This window comes from Cygnus atratus, chromosome 3, assembly GCF_013377495.2.
Source record: "Cygnus atratus isolate AKBS03 ecotype Queensland, Australia chromosome 3, CAtr_DNAZoo_HiC_assembly, whole genome shotgun sequence".
Classification (NCBI taxonomy): Eukaryota; Metazoa; Chordata; class Aves; order Anseriformes; family Anatidae; genus Cygnus; species Cygnus atratus.
Window position 1 is genome coordinate 12,598,991 of NC_066364.1, and position 19,125 is coordinate 12,618,115.

The window sequence follows — 19,125 nt, forward strand, 5'->3', positions numbered from 1 at the left end:
TTTAAATGAACTAAGTAATTTATAGTTGGATTTTTTTGTTAGAGGTAATGACTGATGCCTTTACAAGGGTACTTTTACTTTTGATTTATCTGACCTCTAAGTGTGAATAGAAAATTCTTACATCCTTTTTAGGTAAAAATAAACCGTACTAAATTTTGCTGTAAACATAATTATAGTGTCTTTTCTATAGTTTCTAGTTCTAAAACTAGAATTGCCTCTCAAACAGCAGTATTCGACAAAGGCAGTAAAAAACTGTTGGAGCTAACTCTACCTACCTACCTACATTTTCGATTGGCATTTTTAAACTAGTGTATGTCATCCTGTGTATTTATTTTTTAGTCGGACTACAAAGGGAAAACCAGATTTCTTCTTTTTCAGGTTGTAGTCTGCTTCTTAACTTCCAGAGAAAGAGTGGTAATTGAAACTTCTTGAATAACTGTAAACAAAAATGGTGTTTCTGTTCACATAGAGGAAACACAACTGCTGCCAAAGACCAATGTAGCACGTTACGTGCTGGGTTGGGATACCCTGCTCAGAACGCTCACCAGCCTCCCAATTTCATTCTCTTCTAAGGCTGGTTAATAATACACCATTGAACGTCTCAGGAAAAATGATGGTTTCTGTAATTTTAGATGCAAGTTTGCAGTCACTTTTAAACTAAATTTTGAGTTTCAGTGGGAGGAAGGGGAAAACAATGTAATGGTTTTGATACTTGTTCTGAAATTTGGTTATTAAAATACTATCTAGATTAGCTTGGCTTTAGTTACAAAAGGAAGTAAAGGTAGAGGAGAAATTCACCCACTGATAGTGTAGCTGTATTCCGTGCAAAAATTCAGTTTCATATGTGCATATATAAACTCATGGTTAGATCTAAAGTGCTAGTGCTACTTAAGCATAAAAGTAATAAGCACTTCAGATAAAATATTAATTACCTAGATTTATTTAGAGCATGAATTTTCATGTGTTTTGTGTAAAAGCGCTAGTTTGTGCTTTCCACAGTATCGTACTGTGCAATGTTGGGTAAGCTAAAAACACTCAAAAATGTGTCTCGGTTTGAGATTCCCATACAGACAGCAGATGGCACCACATCACCAGCAAAAGGCTTCCTGAGCTTGTGTTGCAGCTACTACTCGTGTGAAGCCATGTTGAATGAGGAAATGTCTATAGGCTGGTCTGCGAGTTTTAAATGTCTCCTTCACAGGAAATCCACTGAGTAGCATTGTAGGGTTGTCAAAACAACTGTACAATGTTCACTTTTGTGCATGTGCTTAACTTGCTCACATCATTGAACAATACTCTGTTTTCTTTGTATAATGGGCCACTATAGGCTTGTGCATCTTTTAATGTGAAGGGAATAAGCTGTCATAAATGGGCTTGTGATTAACCATCATGAAAATTAGTCGATTAAGTAAAAATAGATTTTATAGGAAAGTAGGAGGATATAAAGTCACTACTGTGCATCAATTTTACTGTCTTAATAAAAAGTTATTGTGCAAATTTCATTGCTAAATTAAGAACAGCTTCCAGTAGTGATTTGAATTAATTACTAAGAAGCCTGTCAGGGTCAGTATGTTATTTCAATTTTCATTTGCACCATCTAATACAATTTTTAATTAAAAGGATGATTTTTTAATTCAGTACCATTCACAGTGCTCTTCCCTTATTTGTCATAAGGCAAACAGCAGATTTGTTAATGTTGCCAAAAAAGTTTCGGTGGCTTTTAGTAGCTCATATTGGGGCACAAAAACTTGTTTGGTATTCTTTGTACATGAAACATATTAGTTAGAAATAGATTTATGAGGGGATGTGCTCCTTAAAGTATTAGGCATGATGCAAAATTATGAATCTCTTTATGTTTCCATCATTAAGAGGGCTAATGTGCTTGCCTATTAATGGAATACAATTTTCAAGGCAGGATATTTTGCAGCAATGCCATGGTCCCAAGCTTTCTCTGCAAGTTCTAATGAATTGAGTGTCTAATGGGAAAGAGTGAAAGTTAATAAAATAATATCAGAAAGAATTAAAAAATGACACAAGGCTAATGAAGCTAAAAGGAAGTATTACTGGAATTCATCTTTCTTTAGCTCCCATCTAATTACAGATTACACTAATACATTGGAGAAAATACATTCTTCAATATATGGGCCACCCTTCCCTTTCCTTGACTATAAGCTCAATCTTTGAAAAAATCTGGAGTTTTAACACCTTTCTAGCTTTATGTTTAATTTATTGTCCAGTATAATGGTGAAGTAATTTTTCCTCAGTCTCTCTGCATTCCAGATCATCTGCATTTGTGACTTTGTTTGTTCTTGTTTTTGTGTTTTGTTAATTGTTGGTGTTTTTTTTTTTTTTTTCACTTGTTCACTGCAATATATTACATTAGTATTTACTGAATTTCTTTTGGATGTTATCTCTAGTTTATCAAAATGATTTTGAATTGTAATCATGTTTTCCAGAATATTTTTATTCCATTCTAGTTTATTGCATATTTTAAAATGATATTTTCTGCTTCTTTGTCACTGATTAAAAGTATTGGAGAAAAACAGATCTTAACAACAGATAACAAATACAGTATAAAAATACAATAAAAGTGAAAGTCTAAAATAGCCTTTCTTCTAGTAAATTCCTCCATGTTTGAGAAACAACATTTATTGCTAATCAACTTCAGAAACTGGTACAGGTAAATGGTTAATTAAACCTCCTAAAGCTTCTTGCCCAGTTCTGTTACTCAGATGCTTCCATAGTTCAATAAACCTTCTTGGGCTTAGGGGATCTCTTAGAATGCTGTCTTGATGATACCTGTGCTTTCCTCCTTTACCCTCACCTGGGGATATATTGGAATTTTTTCTCTTACCCTTTTCTGAATTCAAGAAAATAATATATATATATATATATATATATATACACACACATATATATTACCATCCAGCCTATTTACAGTGTTTTTTTTAATATATTTTTCTTCTTTCTAGTAGAATTGTTGCTATTTTTGACAACAGCATTAATGTAACGCAAATGAGTCAGCAAATTTTCTTATTTTCTGTAAGGAGATATTAAGTATGACCAGTATTACACAAATGGAAGTATTTTAAACTAATTGCAACTAATCCCTAAAAGGTCTACATTTCATCTTTAATTCCCAAAATCTTGAGCAATTGATATATACAGTATGTCAGCTATAGCTATCTTAATTCTGACAGTATCAATATACTTCTTTGATCGAAATTAATTGTCTGCTTAGTGTTGTAAGATATCATTTGATTTCTGACTCCTGTTCTAGAAAGGATTATGTATAAAGACTGATTCAGGTCTGTAACTTGTAGATCAGCCCCCTTCAAACTAGAAATACATATTTAGCAAACAAAATGCACTATGCCCTACATATTGACACATTCAGAGCAGATCACTAGCAAATATGCAGTAAGAAATCCAGTCACTGTAGGATTTATGTCTGGCTTGACTGAGGTTTTATGTGCTGTTTTGGTATTTAAGTATTAAAAAGAGAAGTAAAATAGATAAAGAACAAAGTTAGCATGCAAAGACTTATTCCCATTATCAACTTACTCAAGAAATAACTTGAAAATTAAAATCACTTTGAGGAAAATCTTTGCTGTTGCTGTACAAAGAACTAGGATATGTTTGGTTTCAGCTTTTTGTTTCAGACACATAGTTTGGATTTTCTATGAGCATAGTATGAAATGTTATGTATGGCATAGTCAGAAGGTTGAATAATTGACAGTCATTAAAAGGCAGAAAGAGGAGCAACTTTTTTTTTTTCTTTCTGATTTTTCATCTGAATTCTGTTTCTTATTCTGTATGCAAGACTGTATAGGATCAGTAGTAGATTTTTTGCTTGTAATATCAACAAATGCTGAAAGCAGATGCCCTTTGAAATGTAAGTTCTAAAGCACTAAGTCAAACTGTACCTGGAAAAAAATGGTTTTGTTTTGAAGGAAAAAACACTTAAACTAGCTAAACCTGTTCTGTTTCTGTTAAGGATACTTTTAACAGGTATCAGTTGGGTAGACATTAGAATCTTGTTTAGCTTACCTGATTGAGGCTCTATTTCTTGGGCGAGGGGAGGAATTTAACCCCTGTTGGGTGTGTAAGCATCTGTGGATGTGATGCCAGTAGTCAATGAATTGGATTCAAACTGTACTTACTGTATAGTTAGGTGGAAGCGTCAAGTACAACAGTGGTTCCTTCATTTCAAACATAATTTTCTTCTAATTATTTCATTGGCTTCCATTCTTTTTTATTGTGACCTGTAAGTCAGAATCCCAGTAGTTTGCTTGCCTGGTCTTCATTCTTTCATGATGTTTCTTTTTAACATCATGCACTTTGAAAATATATAGGTATTCTCTTCAAAGTGTGTTCAGGTGTGAGGGTTGGTATGTTGAAAAATCCCCCATTAAATAAGTTTTAAGTTCATCTGAGGTAATCCTTTTCTTTACCTTTTGATTTTAGTGAAACCACGAGCCAAGCTCTTTGCTCCTTGGGGCTACAGGTTCTCATATTGTTGGCCAACTCTTTTAACGTTTTATGATTATTTAAAAATGTATTTGTCATTACAAACCATTTATTAACTCCTGCTGATACGCCTCACCTTTCTTGTAGCTTTCAGTTGTGTCCCACAATCTACCTGTCCGTTGACAGTAAAAGCTCTAGGCTTGAAGCATTGTTTTTCTAGGAACTGTAATAAAATAATTGTTCAAAGCAGAAATTATTATTTTATCTTTGATTACTTTCACCTTGAGCAACATTCTTCTGTTGTTCCACTTTTCACTTTTCTACATCTGTTTTGGGGGTTTGAGTTTTGTTGTGTTTTGTGTTGTGTTTTTTGTTGTTGCTTTGTTTGTTTGTTTGGTTTTGTCTGTTTATCCTTCACCTGGGCAAGGAATGTGAGGTACTGGTTTTTCTTCGCTTGTTTGGAAGTACTCCAGTCTCTCTGTGTGCCATCACTCTGTGGATGATTCCAAGAACTGCATCAATTCCAGTTTGCTTGGAGTGTCTTACATTAAGAGAGTAAGTGTTAATATGTTTGTTGCACAGAAGAAGAAAAAGCAAAAATATTAGTAATAGAGTAGGCAGACGCAGCTAAAAGCAATCTTTTATATCCTCCTTCCTCTCCCAAACAAACAAAAAGAAAACGAATGATACAGGGTTTTCTTCAGAAAATGAACTTGGTTATCATTTTCAAGAAATTTTGATGATGTTCAATCAGCATTTTTTTCATTTTGATTTTATTCCTTAATATAATAAGACTGTTTTCTGAGTCTTGCACTTCTGCTATGTTCCTGTAGAAGTGCCTCAACAAATTTCATAGGTAAATATCACAACAGCTTGGAATTGTGCTTTTGATCTGAGACATCATTTTGTGTTCAGATGCTGCTGTTTTGTTTTGTTTTGTTTTGAAATCAGAGTCAAGTATTCAGGCAGTAAGGTCAGTTCCATTGCTTTAGTGGTATTAATAGGCTTAGTACAGTAGTACAGTTCCCTCAGACTGTGGACTTGGATGCCTGTCTCTATCAATGTAGATGCACCATTAGAAGTCATCATTCCTAATTACTCCTTGCTGCTTCTGAACTTGGGAGTCTCTGTTTCTCCTGAAACTCCCAGTGGAGCTGCTCATGAGAACACTCCCAGCCCCATTTAGTTAGGGTGATCTAAATGAATTTAAGCAGTAGGTATTTGCTGATCTAGCTCATTTTGACAGAAGCCTTTTAGACTGTGTTTATGTAAGCAGGCAGATTTAGGAAACAAAATTTGGCAAAGGAACGCTTATGATCAGCAAAGGGTTGAGCTGGTGAACATGTCTTTTTTCACCAATACAGTGTTTAAATGTTTGTCTCTCTATGTCTACCTTCAACGTAGCTGTAGTGATAGTGATGTTTTTGAGTTTACACTGATGTAAATTACTCCTGTAAAGGAAGAATAAATACATTTTATAAAGTTATTACTTCTTAGCAATATATGGAATATTATAGTTATCAATTAGAAATATTACAAAACTCCACACATCAAAATTATATAATGACATAAAACAGCAAATACACAAATATTTTTAAGAAAGTTTAAATAACATGTTTTTTAGCGTTTGACATGCAAAATTCAGTTGATAATACCCAGTTAGTGAACTTTGGGGAGTGTTTTACTTATCATTATTCAAAAATATATTGATTGCTTTAGTGTAGGAGAAGGAATTTCTTTACCCATCATAAATAGTAACCTGGAGAATGTCCAAACTAAATTAATGCAATTTTAGGAACAAAGTGATGATGCAATAGAAAACCAGTCTGTGTTATTTTTATTTCAAAGCTCAAGACTTTTTAAATACCAGTAAATAGTGGTATATGAAACACAAAATACTAAATGTACCTTCTTGTTTGCTGCTTTTTTATGGTTTGTTTCTATCTGTGCAACTAATGAAATGTTGAGTATCGAATACGGATTAAACTGTCAACAATACCTTAGTATTTTCTGTATGTTTATGTATATTCTTAGGATAAGCTTTGATGGTTTGGAAAAAGTAGAAAACATGAAAATGCAAACATCATTGTCATGTCATTTTTAAAATATACTGATAAAAGTTGAATTTTTAATGGATTTGGACACTAAGGAGAAGCTGCTGTCATTTAGGATCGCTGCAACAGCAATGTTTTTATGCATGCATTGAGTCTTATTTCAACATTGAACTGATTTTACAGTAAGTAAAGGAAAATGGTTTCCAGTTTAATGAAATGGAATTTTAGACTGAAGATTGAACCTTTCTGGTTCATTACTGTGCATCAGCTGCATATTTGCATTTCTGTCACAACTGTAGTATAAATACTGACCTCTTCAGCATTTATGTCATTAGTTACTTTGAAATCTCATTAAGAAATCATGTTGGAAGTGACTTTTGGTTCCTGAGGTTTGAAAAACTATTAGTTTCCAGGGAAAGACAGTTTGGAAGATCCAAGTCATGGGAAGCAGCAAGCTATAAAGAATAAAATAATTCAGCTTGGGGCACGGCAATATGCTTATCAACACTTCTATTATGGTAAAGGTTGTTCTTCTAATATGGAGTTAAAAACTTAATATTGAATGATGACTTATAGTTAAAACCAAAATTTACTTTGAAGTAGATCTCTCTTTTAGTTTTGCTTTCAGGGAAACACTAAGAAATTATTTCAAAACATAAAAAAATGATGCATATTTATCAAACACCCAAACCATGCCTTCTAGATGTTGGTGTTGAATAATATCACTTATTTTTTTGGTTTTGTGTGTATTGGAAATAGATGACGTCAAACCAGTGCCTTTAAGACCTCTAGAAAATGCAGTTTGATCCTGAAAATTGGTATAAAGTTTGCAGGAGAGTTCTTGTCTAGTACTTGTGACATGAATAGCTGAATCTATTTTCTAAATGGTTGAAAGAGAGGGGAATAAAATGAAAGCAAGCTAAGAAATATAGTAAACGTTCAGGAAAAATATTTAGAAATCTCCACAGCCTTGGTGAGCTATAGTTCTGTAAGAAGGATTAGAAACCAAAGATTGAGCACATGACCTCAAGCTATTCAATGCAAGTAAGGGCTCATTGCTTCAGTTTTTGGCAAAGGAAACAGCTTTTTTGCTGTTCGAAGCATGCTATCAACTATAACAGTCTCTGGATGCAGTGCTAACTTTGGCAGTAGAAGAAATGGTTGGATTCTCTCTGAAGATTGAAGGCAATGAGGTAAGATACAGCTTAAAATGAGCTGAATGTGAAGAATGCAAACTGAATTTAGATTGTGGTAGTATTTCTTGATAATATAATTGTTTCTTTCTGAGTTCTGAAAAGGAAAATAACTATATGTGTATTATCTTGTCCCTCTTAAATGATGTTGATAAAATGCAATATTTCAGTGTGATGAGATGTTAAATTACTCAAGATACAAGGTTTAACGATGTATGAAGTCGTTTGCCCTGTTTGCATGTCCTTTCCCCTTTTTAGGCTAATCAGAAACTTAGGTTCAGTTCATAAAGTGTAGATCTTGTTGCGGAAGTAAAACTGTATTTCTTTTTTCTGCATGTAAATGGACATGACTTTGTGAATAATGGAGAATGTTTCTTCATGTTTCAATATTGTGTATGCAAGATGATGCTAATTGTAAAGGGCTTGACAGTCTGCTCACTAGATCGGTTCTGGAGATAAAATTTTGAAGAAATACTTTATGCAAAGCATTGTGTAACAAAAACCTGGTTTACAAGAAGCTGCATACTCAGAACGGATTGTTGACTAAATTTATATCATTTTATGGGATGACTATGACTGCTTTGAAATCTCCAAGCCTTACATTACCTTCCTAGGTTTTCCTACTATAGAAATGTATCCTTTATATGCATAAAGCAGTTAGAACTCGTGATACTTTTTCTTCTGTAATGCTTGAGGGAAAATTTGGAAAAAAGCTATGTCTCCTCCAATGAAGTTTTACCCGTATACATGCTTAGAATCATTTTTGTGTGTGTGTTCTGATTTCTTAAGTGGGAAAAGTCTTAAACTGAAAAATAGATGAGCATCAGATGTAAGCGTCAAGAGCCATGGTTTAGAGTACTGAGAATGTTTATCTTTGAGGCAAAAAACAGTTTTCAATCTGACTTTAAATCTAGAATTACATTTTTCTACATCCCTCCAGGCAGACCCTCTTTATTCTAGCTTTTCATGGTTTAATTCCTCTCTTCTGAGGAAAAAAAGATTAAGCTTACCCAAGAAAGCTATACTTTCACATAGTTTTAGAATAATGGATCTTTCTAAGGAGCATACCAGTGGGGGGGGGGGGGGGACTTCAAATCTCCTTCCTACTTTTCTCCTATAGAAACTTGCCTTTTTGAGAATTGGTCACTTTTCCTTTTGGAAGTTTTTCTCAATAACTTCACATGTAAATGTTTTTGAGTTGATAAAAGATAGGAATAACAGATAAAAAGTTGTAGAGTCTGAACTTCAGTATTTCTTTCAAGAATACGTAATTTCTTAAAAGTTAAGAAGTAAACTTTTTAGCTTTCTAATACATTATATAGTAATATTTTTTAAAAAATAGAGTCATTTTAATAGTGTGAATTTATGCTTAAGAATCCAAACCAAGGATTAAGACCTTATTTCTTACTCTGGAATGCTATTCAGTAATCTGAGTCCAGCAACTTAGAGGATTTACAAATATAGATGCAGTTCTGAGTTTGTTTCTTTTACTAAGTAAATAAACTCATAAATATCTGTCTGTACTTAGGAATGTTTTACTGTTGTTTAAATTCCAATTTGATGAATAGAATTATTTCTGTATTTATCCAAGGTATTACTCTGTCCGTCCCCATACATAAATATCACTGAACTGACCATCAAAATGTTTCTCATGGTCCAGAACTTGCCATAATATTTAATACATGATGCAGACTGTGTCAAGCCCTTAGTTGTAGTATTCTAACTTTACATATATAACTGTTTATGATTTTGTTGCATTTACTAGGTTTGCTGGGATGGGTAATCTTCTTAAGGTCCTTACCAGGGAAATTGAAAACTATCCACATTTTTTCCTGGATTTTGAAAGTAAGTTCAAACAATTACTAGACAATGAGAGAATCTTTTCCCTGACTTAACAGCAAACTGAGGAAAAACTTTTAAAATCTGATTGCTTGCAGTGTATATTTTCCAGCACAACCAGTCTGTCCAAGTCCTTGTCTCTAAGATCATTTGTTCACTCAGGACTCCTTTTCTCTTCCTTTTCTATTTTTCAGGAACCAAATGGGAAATCTTTTAAAAGTTCTCACTTGCACAGAGCTTGATCAGGGGCCAAATTTTTTCCTTGACTTTGAAAGTGAGCAAAGCTTCTTGCCTGGCTTGCCTTCTTTGCTTTTTACTTCCTAATAAACTGCATGTGCTTACGCATCATAAAGCAATTCAAAAGGGATTTGCAAGCAAATCAAATTACACTTCAGTTGAATATTGTTTTTTGATATTTATAAAACCATATAAAATGATTTAAATTCATTCTGAGCAGAGAAGAGGGCAGAATGATAGACATGCAAGTAAAATCTTACCTTAACTTAGTTTCAGAAGATTTATAAGCTATTTTAAAACTTTTTATAAGCCATTTATAAATAATTTTTTATAAAATTTATTTATAATTTTTTTATATTTATATTCTTTATTTATAAGCCATTTTTTAAACTTGCATATGAATGAACTTGACCTCAGCTTCCTTTAACATTCAGTTATGTTGTTGTTGTTGTTGCTTCATTGAATGCAAATATATATTGGAAATAAAAAATCTTTTTAAAATGTCAACAGTGTAGGTGGCACAGTTTTTGCCTGGTTCAGTGATGATTTAACAGGATTATTACCGTTTTTAAAAAGTAATGAAGTGGTCAGAGTGTATGTGCTTGATTGCATCTCTCTTAATTGCATGTTTATCAGTTTGCAAACAGTGTTTCGCTTTCTAATTTCCTTGTTGCATCGGTCTCTGAATCAAAGCTACTTCAGTTCTGCTGGCTACAGTTTTCCTGCATGTACTTCTAGACATTGTCTTAAAAACTGGTCATCGAGTCCTTAAATACGAGTTTAATCTTACTCCATTACTTATGTGAAATGCTTTTTATTTGAAATGCTAATAGTGTGTAATGTTTTCTCTCTTAAAATCTTTAAAGAACAAACAAAAATGTTTTGAGAAAAGCCACTTTTTTAATAACTTCATTTTCAAGAATGGTTTGAGAGAGAATTCCAGATGAGTAGGCATCAATTTTATTACCTTGAAATAGCTTTATTGAATAATTTTTTCTGAAAGTATTTTTTTGAAAAAAAAAATACATGATGTGAGATTGTGTGTGTGCACACTCAGAAGCACTGGTTCAAAAAGTCATTTAAGCGCATGTAAATCTTATGAAATTGTTCAAACATGCTTTCTTGGATCAGAACTGGAGTGTATGCATATAACTTTGTACATATCTTAATCTTCTCATCTAGATCTTACCATGTTACGAAGGATCAGTTTTAAATTATGGAAAAAGTTAATTGGTTAGTTGGGGTTTAGAAAAAAGGTACTGCAAGCCATCTATCCCATTTTCACCTCTGTCTATATAATTTGACGATTTTATTGTAAAACTGAGATGTCAAATCTTTGTCCAAAGGATCGTGTAGTTTTTACTACCAAACTTCAGAATGCTTTAGCGGAGCACTGTGCCAAGCTATTACAAAGGTTTTCAGCTGCTTTGAGCTTTCAGGTTTAATCAGTCCCATCATGTCCTGTATTGTAAGAAAGTCCTAAGAACCAGGAATGTAGACGTAGCAGGAAACACGTGGCCTGGTGGTGGGAGGCCTTGTAGGAGGGAGAGGGGAAAATACCTATTTCATTGCCTTTCTAAAAGTGCACTGCCAACAAGAACTGAAGTGGGCCAAAGCACCTTCTCCCAAGGGAAGTGCAAGTGATTGGTGTAAGCACACACAAACACTTGTCAGGCACAGCTACCTAGAGATTGAAATAAAGTCATGAAGTTTTTTATGGAATGAAATCTGTGTTCTGTGAAAGGGATGTGAGAGCAGAGGCCTGTGGTTGCACGCCTTTGTCTCCTTAGACATTGAATGATGTAAAAGCGCTCTCAGTTAATGGCTGTAGACGCCAGTCTGCATACATGCTTGCTGGCTGTGTGACTTTCTGTGGACTTAGTTTTTAGTTCAGTGGGTGAAAGTTGTCACTAGGGTTGGTTATTCGAAGAGCTCTAAAAATCCTTCAGCTTTGTATCTCTAAGGTATAGTTGCTAAAGATACATCCACTGTAGTTCCAGTCAGAAGTTGGCCTCAGTTTTTGATACCTTGTTGAACAAGATAGTTAGGGCTATGCTAAAGTACAGAGATGTTCCTCGTGCATTCTCAAACGTACAGCCAAAAGTTAATGTGTGAGCATGCACTGAAATCTCCAGGTATCTGGTAGACAGTTCTGGTGCTGTGTGTGCTGTATGAGGCACAGAAGTAATTGTAATTGAGAAACCAATTGTAAAGTGACTGTATGCTGATTATAATCAAAAACTTGAAAATTTGTTTTGTTTGTAAATTCAAATATTTCAAAGTACATTCACCATAGCTAAAAAACTATCAATATATGTATCAAACTTATTGAGAAAAGTCAAATAATTAGCTCTTTTAGTGTTTTTTTTTCTCACACTTTTATTCTTACATATCTGATATCAGCAATAAGAAGTATTATTAGAACCTATTGAAGTTACAAATGTTTCCTTGTAAATAAGTTTAAAAAAAACTTTCCGAAGCTTTGGAAAGGTGTTTCATTTAATGTAAAATCAAATTTTGATAGTTTAAGAAGTCTCAGATATTTTGATGTTACCTTTTTGTTATAACACAAATGATAAGCTTAGTCATGTTTTTAAGACTAGAACTGCATTACTTACAGTTCTGTAAAAAACCCTTAGTGTGATGAGCTCCTAACACTGCAGGTTGTAAAACCAGAGGCAGCGTGGTGTAGTGCTTCCTTATAGAACAGGACAGATGCAAGAAATTCTGTTCTTTTCTGTCTCCCTGAAAGACTTAATGTGTCTGCAGGCTGAGTTAGGAGTTTTGTTTCTGCTTTCTCCAAAAGTTTTTTTCCAGTCACTGTAGCTGTTGAATATTGTAGGTATGTGTTAGAAGGTAAAGTTTAGATCTGCTGAATTTAAAGTTAAACAGAGTTAAGGTTACTGTAGAGACAATTGTTTTCTTACACAATTCTTTCCTTTTTTCTCCCCCTAAATTATATTAGTCTGTAGAGTCAAGTAGCTTGTGCTTTTCATTGATAGGTAAAAAGCAAAATATGTAGAAATGTTCACACACATATACATATATATATATATATGTATATACACATACAAATAAAATCTCTTATGCAGGTTAATACAGACAGGTTAGGTACCTATTTTAAGGAGGGCAAAAATTCCTTTTCTGTGTCACTAAAGCCTTCAACCAAATGTAGTTTCAAGTGTACTTGTATTATGCTCACGATTCGTGTAACAGTGTCATAGACTTCCTTCATTCAATTTCAAATATACTGCGTAAAAAAGATTAGCTGCCAGGGTCTTTAAATATTTACTAATTTTCCAGCTATCTTCCAACTAGAAGTGTGATGGATCTTAGATGAGACTTAAAGGAACAATTAGTGTGACTGTAGAAATGCAGTATCCCTTTCTGTCCACAAGGATTTATTCCGACTGTGCCACATCTATTCTGACACGTTCATCTGAGAAAGAATCATGCCTGTGTTCATTTCTGCTTTAGACTGTGAAATGACTAAACCGAAGTTAAATAGGTAAAATTGTAGTTTCAAGTGTTAGTGAAGGAATTGTTGTTCAGTAACTTGAAAACATTGCTGTGCAAGTATAAGTATCCCAGAGAGGTTTATGTTGAGTTCAACTGCAAGAATTAATACTGAACGTTATAAAAACACAGGAAATACTCTGGAGAATGTCCCTTTCTAAATGAGAGATATGTTGAGTTGATGCGTTTACTATATTTCATTTTTTGCATCAGGATATTGCTTTTTAGTTTTTGTGCACTTTTTCATTAGCAGTAAGCTGAAATCTCAAAGTAAATCTGTCAGCACTACTTCTGAGCTGTTTACAGAATTTTTGGATATTCCTTCCATAGTACGTTTTGCTGTTCTTCATTTGAAATTTATTATACCTGAGAAGAGGGTGTGTGACATACTTCTTCCTGCTATGCATACAATGTGCCATACAAATATTGTTAAGAAAAAAAAACCACCTTTTTCCTACTATGTAGGAGTAGAACAGATATGATCTGTCTTCATACCTCAAGAGTCAGGTGTTACGTGCTGGTGTTGGTCAAAAGTAGTATCAGTGCTTATACAAAGGAAGCACAAGAAAAATGTGAAGGTTTTAAATCCACGTGATAATCAATTTAAGCTGATCTAGCTCTGTGCTGCTCCAAAGGGGTGATCCCCGATGATTTGTCACGTAGTCTCATATCCTTGTACTAGAATTAACATGTACAAATATGGTTGCACCAGTCATGAATGATAACTATGTGGGAAAATGACCCTGCTAGGAACTAGCTGTTCAAAACAAACAAACAAAAAATCCTACCAGTTTACTTCTTTCCACTTCCTACTAAGTATTCTTTCAGTCATATCAGAGTGATCTGGATGACTGCATGGTTGAAAGAGCCCTAACAGTGTCACATGAATGAGAACAGAAATGCCAGAGGGAATGACGAGCAATTGAACAGATCTAGATATCTTAGGTCAGTTAAGAAACTGCACAATAAGGTCATCGTGGTAGTCAGTAGACTCTTATTTTACTAGTTTCCCTTATTACCTTTAATTTTTAGGCAACATGTTGTAAGGTTGAGTTGTTCTGTGCAACAGAAATAAATTTTTCTTAGAAATTATGATTTTTCCAGAACGGAATTCTGCTTTAATTAAATCCCAGATTTTTTTTAATTTAATCCCAGAAAGCAAACTGTATTACTCTTCTACACTTTGTGTGAGTATTTGTATTCAAAATGGTAGGTATTTGAATTGATTATATACCACTTTGTCTTAATTCCTCCTTTGCTCTTAACTCAAAAGAGATCTTGTTAGGAAGAGTGAGTACATGACAAATCTTGAGAGTTTATGGTCTTCACAGCTAATGAAAGCTTTCGTTGTTAGCACATAGGGTGAATTCTCTTGAAATTGATTTTGTCCCTTCAAGAACTGTTTTGTTCTTTCGACCTTCACCTTGTTTAAATTAGTAACAGATAAATGAATTCTGAGTATTTGAAGCTCTTTCCATAGTAATTTATGAGTGCTCTTTTTTTCAGAAATCTGTTGTCAAATTACTACTGCCCACTTTTCAGGCAAAGTAAATAAGTATTTCATGAATTCTTGGAAATAATTTGATGGTTGATGGTAACAGCAATTTGTTTTGAACTTAAAAGACTGGAGTTTTATAACATGCTTTGGAAAGCTTGTAAGTTATTGGCAGGAAATGTCTTTAGTGTCACCTTCAGTCCCATCATCTCCCCAAGTATAAATATCTTTTATAAAACCAAAATGAAGTACTGAGTTATAATTGTTCATATATGATTAAAAGTGTCTATTAATAGAACATGTCTGGCAGCAGAGCAACTGCCCATTTTTTGCACAATAGGGTATTAATTAATTCCCTTGCTCTGCAGGCAGGAAGGCTGGAGATGTAATCTGTATCCAGCCTGAGGGAGATTACATTTGTCTCCTGCACTTCAGAGAGTGCCCTAAGCAAGAAGTTGTGGTTTAGTCTGAGGTCACACCGCCTCTTCTCCTCAGGCTGTCCACTCCACATCTGTCACAGAACTGAAGGGAACAGCAAACAAGGAAGCCTCAGACTCAGTTGCTTGGCACAGCATCATGCCCATAGCAGATTCTGGCTAATTTAGAAAGGATGAAATTCAAAAATCCAGTGTACAATGGAACTTTGCCTTATATGATTGGCAGGATGCTGTTTCTACATGGTACCATTCTTTTTAATGTATGGGATATAGCAGGTTCTCATACCCTCTGAAATACATTATTCACTGTAGTTGAAAGTAATGTTTTTTTTGTCTTTTTCAAGGACATAAGCTAACTTTTTATGTAATCACGTGCCAGATTGGAAGAGGGAAAATCATTGGCATGATGACAGACCTATAAGAGGACTTCAGCAGGATGCAGTAATATATATATATGCTGCACTCTGACTTCCTTTTGGTGACTGCTGGAATTATTGGCCACATTCAGCCATGGGTAGGACAAGAAAAGGTGAAAGTAGAGCCTTTAAAACACCTTGCTTTACTCACTATTATTTTGTTAGGTTGTCAGAGTCAGCTGACCAGGGTATTTTGTGACAAATCTGATTGCACACTTAATGAAATGCAAGAACTATCCAGCCTCACTGGGAATCCCCTTAGCTTGAAATTACTTTGAGGGTGGAATAAATTTCTGTGCTTTTCGTCTGCATTTCAGATACAGAAATGGTGTATGGATGGGAAGTACTCCTTTTAGTACTGACTTGTTATCTCTTCATAAAAATCAATTGTTGAGATATTATTACACTTGACTTTGTCTTGGTAAATGGTTCATATCCATTTTTCTATATTTAATCTTGTCCTATGAGAGCTAGTGTCTTACATATGTAGCAGTGTCTATACTTTTTCTAATGCATAAATGGTGAAGGATGAGGTAGGTACCTTTTCATTGTTAGGAATTTTTTGAAAAAAATGACATGTTTTAAGAAAAAATATCGATTCCACGCTGCAACCCTACCAAGTACCTGAAATACATAGTGCATCCACAAATGGACTGAAGTTGGTCCAGATTCCATCTTTTCCCGCTTTCTTTCTTTTTTTCTTTTTTTTTTTTTTTTTTAAATCAGAAGTCCCATCAAAAATATTGAATAGAGCTTGTATAATGATGAAAGGGTTCATTTGTTCATGGAATGGATGAATTACCATATTCTGGTTAATCCTGATGGAGCCAATGGAATAACTTTTCTCTCCAGAACTAATTTTTTTTGCTTTCTGTATGAAAATTTGCTGGTAGAATCTGTATATAGAAATATACAGATTTCATCGAATCATAGAATGATTTGGGTTGGAATGGACCTTTAAAGATCATCTAGTTCCAACTTCCCACCAGACCAGGTTGCTCAAAGCCCCATCCAACCTGGCCTTGAACACTTCCAGGGGTGGGGCATCCACAGCTTCTCTGAGCAACCTTTTTCAGTGCCTCAACACCCTCTGAGTGAAGAATTTCCTCCTAATATCTAAACCTCCTCTCTTTCAGTTTAAAGCCATTGCTCCTTGACCTTCACAACACCCCCTGACAAAGAGTCCCTCCCCAGCTGTCCTTTAGCCCCGTTTAGGTACTGGAAGGCCACTGTAAGGTCTCCCCAGGGCCTTCTCTTCTTCAGGCTGAACAACCCCAGCTCTCTCAGCCTGTCCTCACAGGAGAAGCGCTCCAGCCCTCTGATCATCCTCATGGCCCTTCTCTGGAGTTGTTCTAGTAGGTCTGTGTCTTTGTGCTGGAGGCCCCAGAGCTGAGCGCAGCACTTCAGGTGGCTCTCACAAGAGCAGAGTAGATGGGGAGAATCACCTCCCTTGACCTGCTGGCCATGCTGCTTTTGATGCAGCCCTGGATACAGCTGGCTTTCCAGCTCACGTTAAGCTTCTCATCAACCACCACCCCCAGGTTCTTCTCAGAGTTGCTCTCAGTCCATTCTCTGCCCAACCTGTATTTGTGCTTGGGATTGCTGTGGCCCAGGTGTAGGACCTTCCACTTGGCCTTGTTGAACTTCATGAGGTTTGCACAGGGCCACCTCTCAGGCCTGTAAGGGTCCCTCTGGATGGCATCCCCTCCCTGCAGCATCTTGACCACACTGTACTTGAATACAGTATATTGAAATAATTGAAGAGGATTTATTCAGTTTTCAGAGAGGTGCAAGGGTTTCCTGTTTTGACTTGCTAAAGAAAGCATACTCTGAAAGATAATTGTGAATTGTAAAGACTCAGACTTGAGGGTACTCTAAAGACTATTAGACTTGAAATGCAGTAAGTTCGGTGATCATGGTACCTTACTGAGAGGGCTTGCATTCTGTGTGTGTGGATTAGTAGTGGCTACAGTTTTATTTATAAATGTGCTCAAAGTGCTTAAGCACGTGCTGGATCTCTAGTAATAGGGCGCAAGAGGTGATACTACCAAGCAATAGTTCCAGGCTGTTACTGTTTGATTCACATATGGTATTTTTTCACTCAGTACAGGGAAATGAGCTTTGGCATTGTTGGAATAGAAAAACAATTTCAAAAGCCAAATTCTCAACTATGAATAATTCTTTATTCCTTTTAATTATTGTTGTTGTTATTGTTTGAAGCAAGCTGTATCTTTTTCAGTGATTGATCACAGCTTTTTAGCTGACCATGTTTGGCAAAATCTTTAAGTAAAATCCCTTTTGAAACACGACCATAATTTTATCAGAGCATCTGTTTGCGTAACATACAGTTCATAAATAAGATGCATGTTTAAAAAAAAAAAAGAAAGAGCCTGATTCATCCTCCCTGCCTTTGCGTTTAAGCTAAACACTTTCAGCATAAATACAAACTGCTTATGCAAGTGCAAGCTAAGCCTATTGCTCTGTATCTTTTGCAGCCCTTTTCCTCTCCCTTCCCTTTTCCATCCATCTACCTTTCTGCTAGTCCTACTTCCCCAGGTGCTGGGTTGCAAAATAGCTCAGTTGGTTTCAAATGTTCACCCTTACCCCAGCTTCCAAAAGATGAATTAGGAAAATTTGAAAAAGATTAACTACAAAGGATTTCTAAGTTCCAAAATGCTGAGCAGTGTACAAAATTTAAATTTTTATTAGAGGGTAAAACTTTTTAAAGCGAATAAACTGTAAAAGTAACATAGAAGTACTTTGCTAACTAACCCATACTTCTGGTGACCTGTATATGCAAATTTTACACTAGTGATTTGTACTAATAGTTTACTTATTCTCTTTTATGCTGGAAATGCTACTCTAATTTACTTTTATTTAACAATTACAATATAAATACTGATTTATAGGTGACTCCTTCCTTCCCCCTAATTTACTGTTCTATGGTATGTAACTTTTTAGCAAGAGTACCACCCTCCTTGTTAAACTCAGAAATGTTTACTGTTTTGTTCCCCTCTTTTTCACAAGGTCAGAGAACCATTACAGTGTATACATGAGATTTCTTGCAGCTTGGGGAAAGGATCAGTCAGTATCACTGTAAACTTAATATCACTAAGAGTTCAGTTCAACAGCACTGTCTCAGCTGTGATTTTTGTCTTTGGGGTACTTTTCCCTTTGGTTCTCCCTTCCCTCTGAGATGTTTACAGGAGGTAATATCCCTGGAGGCCTCAGGGAGTGAGCTGAGCCGAAGAAGGTACCAGTTTAATATTTAAACTAAATATTTTAACCTAACCCGAAAAGTCATAAAGTCTTCAAAAGTGTCTGCTCTTTCCATACTCTCCAAGTTGAAATGGTTCATTTGCTTCTAATGGGGGTTGAGTAAATGAACCTCATACTTATTTATAGCTGGAGAACTGTCTCTCATTTCTTAAGAAGAGTGAGAAAACTAAATAGAAAAAATATTTTTGA

At 35.0% G+C, this 19,125-nt stretch overlaps 1 protein-coding gene across 5 annotated transcripts in view; it reads left to right on the top strand.

The window, feature by feature from the left end:
- CYRIA (CYFIP related Rac1 interactor A) overlaps positions 1-19,125 on the top strand; it is a 56,757-nt gene that overhangs the window by 25,357 nt on the left and 12,275 nt on the right. For 2 of the 5 annotated variants that reach the window (XM_035562527.1, XM_035562526.1), the window contains one exon: positions 9,483-9,562. The exons of 1 other annotated variant lie outside the window; for it this stretch is intronic. In XM_035562527.1, coding sequence (XP_035418420.1) covers positions 9,493-9,562 — 70 coding nt within the window. In that variant the 5' untranslated portion in view covers positions 9,483-9,492. Of the gene's footprint in view, positions 1-9,482; positions 9,563-9,750; positions 9,831-19,125 lie in introns of those variants that run through there. 2 more of the 5 variants (XM_035562525.2, XR_007707955.1) reach the window with 1 other exon arrangement.